The sequence below is a fragment of the Vitis vinifera genome, chromosome 16 (genome assembly GCF_030704535.1).
Source record: "Vitis vinifera cultivar Pinot Noir 40024 chromosome 16, ASM3070453v1".
Lineage (NCBI taxonomy): Eukaryota > Viridiplantae > Streptophyta > Magnoliopsida > Vitales > Vitaceae > Vitis > Vitis vinifera.
Genome location: NC_081820.1, coordinates 26,771,467 through 26,780,328, shown reverse-complemented (window position 1 = coordinate 26,780,328; position 8,862 = coordinate 26,771,467). Strand labels below are relative to the sequence as shown.

Sequence of the window (8,862 nt, the reverse complement as noted above, 5' to 3'; positions counted from 1 at the left end):
TGTGTTTATTAATTGTGTTAGGTTTAAATATTTTATTTTAAAAGAACTTGTGGAGGGTAGACGTAAGTTGAATTGATCGAACCAATATAAAATTAATGTTTACAATATTTCTAACTCTCTTTTCAATTCAATTTTTTCTTAATTATTGCTTGAAATTCTTTTTTTAGAAAAATTTTAAAAACCTAACTCATTCCTTTTTTTACTTGGGTTCGTTAGCCTTAATTTCAATTTTAAACTTATTATTATTATTTTTCATATTATTTTTACGTTGTTTTTTTTTTTAAATATTTCAAAAACCAAACACAAGATGAATTTATTTTTCATTTTTTTATTGTCCACTCACGTCTCAAATCAATTCAAGTCATATCAATTTAGGTTGACTTTGTCCCATTGAGAATAAATCCACGCCATTGAATTTAAAAAATTGCCTAGAAAATAATATAATAATACTCTGACTTAGAATTTAAGATTTGAAGCAACCACCCACCACGGCGGCCAACAAGGAGGAGAGTAGATGTTACCTTATCATACTCGCAGGTCTTATATCTCCAATGTGGCAGCGAGTAGCAAACCACTTTCAGAACCTCGGCGAGTGGGGAATCTGATTAAATATAAAGGATGGCGGTGGGAGAACTTCGAAGCCACAAACCAAGCACTCCTGATATTCTTCCACGTGTCACAATTCTGTCCACGAGATCCAATACCGGGTGAGGACGGCGCAGTAAATATTATAAAAAAAGGCAAAAATATCTTCCAAAGTAGGACCCACGCCCACACACAAAATATCCTAAAAAAACAGGCAGTTGAATGAAGGCCTTACAAATGCGCCAACGACGAGAGGCCAATGGCACCTTTCCTTTTGATCTGGCTAGATTTTACGCTGACGTGGCACACCCGGGCCCACCCAACACTCCTTTGAGATATTTTGTGCCTTCTCGGTTTGAGGCGGTCATCGGTGAGCTTTGCGTCTCCACCGTCCGATCGTTCAATCTGCGCCGTCAAATTCACTGCGGCATAGATATTTTTGTATTTTAGTTCTAGTTTCTGGGGCAGACGCTGTACCGGTGTAGGTTTTGTGGGCGTTAGGGTTTTTGATGGGTGAGGTTGTGGTGAGCAGTGAGGCAGGAGGAGGAGGCATGGAGGGTGAGGTGGAGAAGAAGGAGGTGGGCAGTGGGGTTGTGAGGTGGGAGAGGTTTCTTCCCAGAATGGTTCTCAGGGTTTTGTTGGTTGAAGCGGACGATTCCACCAGGCAAATTATCGCTGCGCTTCTCAGGAAATGCAGTTACAAAGGTTTGTTTATGGGTTTTCTTTGCTTGCTTCAGGTTTTGATTTGTGTTTGGTTTTTGAGCATTGTTTTTCAAAATTTGAATTGGGAATTTGGGGTTTGGGGTCTTGTGATTTGGGAAGATTAGGCTTGTGAATTTGGGGTCTTTCGTAAATTGGGATGTTGAATTGCCTTTGTTGTCAATATCTTGGGAATGTTTATTTGATTTGGAGGGATAAAAAAAATGCTTCTCTTTAATTTTCATGAGCAAATGAGAGCAATGGTTTTATGAGTAGAGTTGCTTAAACAAACTTCTTCCAATTTGGTCTGTACAATTCATCTATTTCTTTCAAGGGTAAAATTTTTAAGGTTTTATCATCAATACCGTCATCTCTCATGAATACCCTCCTTGATCTTCTAACCTCCTATTTCTTGGAAACTATTTCCATTTTTTCTGGTTCATTCTAATGGAGTTGTGTTTTGGGTTAAATTTTTGTTTTTGAGTTTACGTGATATGGGAATGAAAATATTCCTTGTTCTGCTGAAACAGAGCAAGAATTAAGTGTTAAGCAAGGAGTTAAGAAAGTTGGTTTTGGCTTTTTATTTTCCCTTTTTCTTTTGAGTTTGTGTCCTTTGGGTTTTTGTTTGGCTAACTTTTTGGGAAAATCCATGTTTTTGCAATCTGATTATTAGTGAGGCATGTTGGTAATCTTTGCTCTTTAATGTTGCAACCGATGTTCCAGATCCCCTTGATTGGCAAAACTATCTTCACAGGTTGATGCTAAATACTAAGTACAAGGTTTCTTGCACTGACCTGATCATTCCTTGAACTACCCTTGAGTGTCTAATCTTTGGGTAGGAGACTTTTACCCATGGTCTTCAGGGACTTGCCAGGTTCAAAAACTGAAATCTGTATATGTGGGCTCGTATTGTTCATGTGATTTTGTTTATTTATAATCTAGTTCGTTATGGACAACATGAATCTGATTTTTTCTTTAGACATAAACAATCGAGGGAATCATTTACAAGCAGGAAAACTCTGCTTAAGTGTATAAGTCTCCGTTATTAGAAGGATGGCAGTAGGCAGGTATAAAGTCAGAAGCTTAATTTATCTCCCTGTATACTTGGATGCATTGGCAATACTTAAGACTATGTTGGGGTTTGGACAGTCTCCTTAGATGCTCCATTGACACTCCAAGGAGCATCGGCAGGGTTCCTCAGAATATATCTTTTGGCTCTGTCACTTGTATTCCCAAAAGAATAGCATCAAGTTCATGGCTCAAAATAGGCAGTTTCTATAGCCTTAGAAAAAGTGCAAACAACTTTTCTAATTTAAATTGAGTCCTGGCCATTAATACCACTTGTAGGCTTCTTTCAATTGAACTGTTTGGGTCACCTGTGTGAGAAGAATGAACGTTCTACATTTGTACACCCAAGCACTGATAATAATAATAACCAGCTGAGGTCAACTTTTCTCAGGAAGAAACTTGCCATTCTATAATTTGATTCTATTCATAATCTTGTCAATTAGATTTTCACCTTGAAGGCACATCTAGGATTAACAAAGGAGGAACAATAATTCCTAAAAGATCCTGGGCTAACAAGGAATTATCTGAAACAACCCTACCTTTGATAAAGACTGCTTGAGCTTCATGAACTGATTTAAGCAACTTTTACCCGTCTGTTAAAAACTTAAACTGTACTTTTGTGTAGAACATTGAGATTTGATGATGTTAGTAGGGAGTGCTGGATTGGTCCCTTTAAGAATAAGTGCAAGAGCAGTAGCATTCACTTGAAAAGCAGTTCACCTCTAATGAATATCTCCTTCAGGCCCAACTATTTTTCTATTGAATTCATGTAGATGTATTGTTCTTGTAACTGAAAACAATTCTTTTTCTATTTGCAGTTGCTGCTGTTCCTGATGGCTTAAAGGCATGGGAGGTACTGAAGGCTAGACCCCACAACATTGACCTCATATTGACAGAAGTGGAGTTGCCATCAATATCTGGCTTTGCTCTCCTCACCTTGGTTATGGAACATGAGATCTGCAAAAACATTCCTGTTATAAGTATGGAATAGTGAACAATAACTTCTGAATATGCATACCGCAAATTTGATTTTCACCATGTTAAATTTTATCTTAAAAATAATTTAGTGTTTCTTGTGTGATAATGCAGTGATGTCCTCACATGGTTCGATAAACACGGTTTATAAATGCATGTTGAGAGGTGCAGCTGACTTTCTTGTTAAGCCTGTTAGAAGAAATGAGCTGAAGAATTTGTGGCAACATGTCTGGAGAAGACAATCGGTATGCTTAATCCTTAAACTTGTCAGAAATATTATATGCTTCCTTTTGGTTTCTTAATAACTTATAACAAATCTTGATTTACTATATTGTACTATCAGTCAACTGTTAGCGGAAATGGCCCCCAAGATGAGAGTGTTGCACAACAGAAGGTCGAAGCCACTTCTGAAAACAACCCCACAAGTAATCACTCAAGTGATCATGTTGCTTGTATTCAGAAAAATAAGGAAGCACTCAATAAAGTGAGTGATGCTCAGGTTAGTGTTTCTCATTTTCTGGACATTCTTTTGATGGAGCAAATGTATTCCTTTTAATATATAAGGATCCATTCATAATGTTGTCCCATACAAATAGTAGAATGCAACAAAGATGTGTATTAATTGATTGGGCATTTCCTTTGACCTGTGTGAAGAGACATTTGGGGGTCCATGGAAATGCAATCATTTATTTAACCATAATATTTACATTAGAATTGGCTGTAGGATAGGTTGGGCCTTGTTCTAGAACCCTAAGACAAGCCACCTTAATGGTTTGTTTCTGATGCCATGTAAAACCATACTGGATTGGTTTCATTTTTCCATCCAGTATGCTGCCCTTTTAGCTGAATGTAGATTACTCATGGATTATTTAATTATGTTGCTGGGTATATATCATGTATACATTATCCAGGATCCATGATTATATACATTTATAAGGCTACTTATGGGTAAAAGGAATTTCCTCTCAGTTTAGGTTGGCTACATGAAATTTCACGTAGAGACTGCATGTTTGCTGTCTCTTGTGCAGAGCTCTTGTTCAAAGCCAGACTTGGAAGCTGAGAGTGCCTACATGGAAACTATGCAGGATTTCTCAAATCCGACATGGAGCAGATCTCTTGTGAGTGACACAAAAATGCAGAAGAATGAAGAATGTGCCAAATTGGGCCCGAAATTTCTTATGCACAATAAAGAAGCTGGGGGTAATACCCTTGTTTCCATTTGGCATCTTGTTGTCTGTTTGTTTAGTTCACTAGAGAAGAATCTTATATTTGCAAATGTATGAAATAGGAACACTGGAGGCTGCCTGCAGGGATGTGAACACAATGACTCAGCCTGAAGCAGTGGAACCAGAAAATGATGGGCAAGGTGCTAACGCTCCTAGTGAGGCTTGTGGTAACAATGCCATATTGGGCAGCTCATCTAGAGAAGCCATCGACTTGATTGGAGTATTTGATAATTCTAAAAAATGCACTTATGGAAATTCTTCTTCAAATAATGGCACCAAAAAGAGTGATTCTATTCCACAGTTGGACCTTTCCTTGAGAAGATCTCATCCTAGTAGCCCTGAGAATCAAGTTGCTGATGAAAGGCATACACTGAACCATTCTAATGGCTCGGCCTTTTCACGGTGAGTCTCCATTTTCTATTCCTGATTATCCTTTTATGATTAGTAAGTGGCAACTTTATTATTTCTCCATCTATTTTCTAAACAGACAGTACATGGTTTCTGTTGGGGAAATATTATGCTTTAGTGCTTAACCCATTTAAAGTTTAAAACAACTGTTATGTATTCTTCAACATTTTATGCTTTAGGCTCTTTTGGATGCTGAAAAGAATGAGGGAAAGGAAAGGAAAATGCTGAAGATTTCTTCAGAATGGCTTCCTTTTTCAAGCTATTATCATTATGTGCCTCTTCTTTGTGTCATTCTCTTAGCTCCCAGTGGAGTCTTAAGGTGCATAAAAGGCAAACATAGAAATAAGCTGAAATTATTGTAATATCAGAAGTTCTAAAGAGGAAATCTGATCTATTTGAGTCATTTTCTCTCGTTTTACTCTTTCTATTTTTCTTTTTTACTTTTTGTTGGGATGGGATGGGGCTCCTTTTCTAAAGTACACCATACTTTGAATTATCAACCAAGTTCCTATTTTCTAATCAATTCAGAGATCTTTTGTGCAGCTACATAAACAGGTCATTGCAGCCACCACATCTACCATCAACAGGTGTTTTCAATCAGCAGAAAAACTTTGGAGCTGATTCTGATAAACGTTTATCTCAGCTGGTTACTGGTTATAACTCTGATATTACTAGTCCCACACTGAGTACTCAAAGAAGTGTGATCTCTCTAGCTACTAGTCCATCTGGACGAGTTGAAATTGCACTTTGTGGCCCTCAACAGAGAGCTTTTCCTGCTCCAGTTCCAGTGAGAGGTGTAAGGTTTGATGGTCTGTGTACTGGTTATAGTTCTGTGGTTCCCCCAATATTTTCTGCACAATCAGGCCCATCACCTATGCCAAGTCCGGGTTCAGCTGGGCAGCACGAACTCTCCTTTCGAGCAAATCCATGTCACCTATCCAGACATGAAACCAGTGATTCTCAACATCTTTGTAACGCACTTGAGCAAAATGCCAACAATTCCACCAGCCAGACTAATCACAAGCCAGAGCACAAATTGGACTCACTGGAGGGTCAAGGGCACTTCTCTCCTGCCACTGATCAGAATTCAAGTAGTAGTTTTGGTAATGGTGGTGCAAGTAATCTGAATAGCTTTGGGTGTGGAAGCATTTGTGGAAGTAATGGGAATGCCAATACAGTTGCTGTTGTTCAGGCCGCTGCAGAGGGCAAGAATGAAGAAGGTATCTTCAGTCATGAAGGACACTCTCAACGATCTATCCAAAGAGAAGCTGCTCTAACCAAGTTTCGCTTGAAGCGGAAAGACAGATGCTTTGAGAAGAAGGTATGTTATTACTGCTGTTGTTTCTAAATGTCTTTTTCATAAACCATCCCACATTTTACCCCAAGTTCTGCAAGACAGGCAGTTTTCCATCCCGATGGGCATTGGTTTAAACCTATATAAAATGAACCAGAGGCTTCCCAGGATCAAACAACTACCTCAGGGAGATAACCTTAGTGTCCTTTAGATGAGCAACCTTTGGTTTTTACATGTGGATGGCAGGACATGGTCTGTTTTGCCTGTATTTTGTCTCCTGTTTGTAAACCTTGTTCCTGAAGAACATGATTGTTTCAGCTGATAACATACCTTGAAAGAGTAGGGAAGTGATGGTTTCCAATGAAACTAGTATTCTTATGGCTGTGAGGTTGGTTTGATATGTAATGAGATGTGGAAAACCAGTCTTTTTCTGGGAATCAGCCACCCTAAATTGTGGTAGGAAGTCAAGTCCTTTATTCTGAAGGATTATGTTTTCTTGCAGCTTGAAATCTCTTGAATCATTTCCAAGCTTGTTTCCTCAAATACCAAATGGAGCTGAAAATGAAAATCAAAGCAAGAATAAAGCTCATTCCCTGCTAAAACTCCCATTATCATTATAAGCATTAGTACTGTTACATTGTACTTGCGAATTACATAGATGTAGCAACAGGCTGTGCCCCATATGTATTAAGTAATCGATTTTCAGTTGCAGATCACACCCAATGTGCCCATTTGCTAAAATTTTTGAGACTCAAAACTTTGTTCACAGGTTCGTTATGAAAGCAGAAAGAAGCTTGCAGAGCAGCGACCCCGAGTAAAAGGACAGTTTGTTCGACAAGTGCATACCATCCCCCCACCTGCAGAGCCTGATACATACTATGGCAGTTCGTTTGATGGTTAGTCACTCAACTTCTTCCAGAAGGGGAAGCAGATGCACCTAACTGCATTGAAGATCTCAGATGATCTGCAAGCACGAAATTTCCACCTCTTCGATTTCTTGAAGCTTGAGGAACAGAGAGGAGGGAACACAAGGAGCATTGAAGGTACTTTCTAATTTCAGTAGCTTCTTGTCTCCCTTGTGGGTTTTGACTTGAATAGTCTTTGTATTTGTTGTGAAATGGGTTTTGTAAATTTCCAATCCCGCCTTTCTCTGCATTATGTGCAGGAGCTGTTGAGTTAATTTTTTGTTTTGTCCATATGTAGATATCTTTATTCAGTAACTCTCATACATTAAATAGTATATAATTTTTGCATTACTCATCCATATCCAAGTTTAAATGATCTTGGGTCCAAGGGCTCTGTAGATTTTTATGAAGTGAACATTGGTTACTTTTGTTCAGACAGTTCCGTGTGGTTTGCCTTTGCCCAACTCTGAGAAGGTTGGTGGTTTGGCTTTTTTTCCAAGTAAAAAATGGCTCGTTGTACTGTTTCAAGCGAGGACATGTTGATCTTTGACTACTAACCTAATAAAACTTTTTCAAATGCAACAATATTTTGATCTTACTTTTTACTGTAACTTCAGTTTGAGATGGAGCTATCAAGAACAATCTGGTAGCCGCATATGCCCATAGAGAAAAATACAAGGGCTTGAAAACAATACATTTCACGGGCACTCCTACCAATATGGTGGTAGCAGAGCTATCAGACGTTGTATCTTTCCTTCTGAAATGTTTGGTAATGCTCTTATGCTTTACCAGAAAGTAGTAAAGTACCATACCACCATAAAGTTGGGTTTAATTTAAGTGCCTTAAAACTGCTGGATTGCAATAAGGTTTTTACCAAACACGGTAGACTTAGAACCTGCAAATCACCGGGTTTTCGGGTTTTCTAGAAGACACAAACAGCCAGTAGGGTGTAGGTGATGGGATGAGAAACCCCATAATTGCATACTTCCTATTAAAATTCAATGAAATAGAAAAGGTGAAGATCTTTCTTTACCTGTTCTAATCCAAGACATATGGGGCTTGTTTTGGTCCCATTGCGAAGAAATTAAGCCAAAAATAAAAAGGAAAGAAAAGTAGAGGAGAAATCACTTAAAAAACAATGGGGTCGACCAACTTTCTCTTGATTGCAGGCGGGGCTCGATATAACTGAAAGGTTTTCAAAAGCAAAACAACTCTCCCTAATTTCAAACCCCTTTAATTCCCAGACTGTAATATTCTTTTGAAGATCCTGGCCAGGAGGGGTCCTACAGCTTTACCAAAAACATGAAGTTCCTGCTGCTAAACCATGACAATCACCATCCTACACCAGTGATCAAAAGATGGATGGTTGAGATTAAATCAGTGTCATCTCAACTAACAATTCTACTCTTTTCTTAACTCAAAAGTAACAGCCAAATGAGACGCTATAATACCCTAGGAAAATGGATGCTTCCTAGGGCCTTCCTAAAAGCCAGTTTTCAGATTCCCCATGTCTTCTTTCTTTTTGAAGTCTTTTTCCGTGCACAGCTCAATAAACAAACGATACCCATAACTTCAAAACTCTTTCATTCCATACAAATTACACATCCTTGCTTTCACTTCTCTACTTGCCAAAACTGATTTCATTTTCATGTACAAATTTTTGTCTGCCAAACAAGGCGGAAACAGTAAGAGGCCATTCAGC

At 38.5% G+C, this 8,862-nt stretch overlaps 1 protein-coding gene across 2 annotated transcripts; it reads left to right on the top strand.

The window, feature by feature from the left end:
• The first annotated feature begins 823 nt into the window (after window positions 1-823).
• On the top strand, window positions 824-7,594 carry LOC100853219 (two-component response regulator-like APRR5). 2 transcript variants are annotated; one of them, XM_010664632.3, is made up of 8 exons: window positions 824-1,290; window positions 3,171-3,332; window positions 3,442-3,572; window positions 3,671-3,826; window positions 4,413-4,527; window positions 4,616-4,955; window positions 5,505-6,282; window positions 7,025-7,594. In XM_010664632.3, the coding sequence occupies exons 1-8, from the start codon at window positions 1,095-1,097 to the stop codon at window positions 7,154-7,156; spliced, it is 2,010 nt and encodes a 669-aa protein (XP_010662934.1). In that variant the 5' UTR covers window positions 824-1,094; the 3' UTR covers window positions 7,157-7,594. The 2 variants fall into 2 exon arrangements, with proteins under 2 accessions (XP_010662934.1, XP_003634174.1); XM_003634126.4 differs by having other exon boundaries at window positions 4,356-4,527.
• Window positions 7,595-8,862: the final 1,268 nt, after the last annotated feature.

What these genes read in the sequence shown, in the direction of transcription:
- LOC100853219 (XM_003634126.4), top strand. Translation starts at nt 1,095, where the DNA reads ATGGGTGAGGTTGTGGTGAGCAGTGAGGCAGGAGGAGGAGGCATGGAG. An exon ending in GCACAATAAAGAAGCTGGGG is followed by an intron (nt 4,528 to 4,615) that starts GTAATACCCTTG and finishes TGTATGAAATAG; the next exon opens with GAACACTGGAGGCTGCCTGC. An exon ending in AATGGCTCGGCCTTTTCACG is followed by an intron (nt 4,956 to 5,504) that starts GTGAGTCTCCAT and finishes TCTTTTGTGCAG; the next exon opens with CTACATAAACAGGTCATTGC.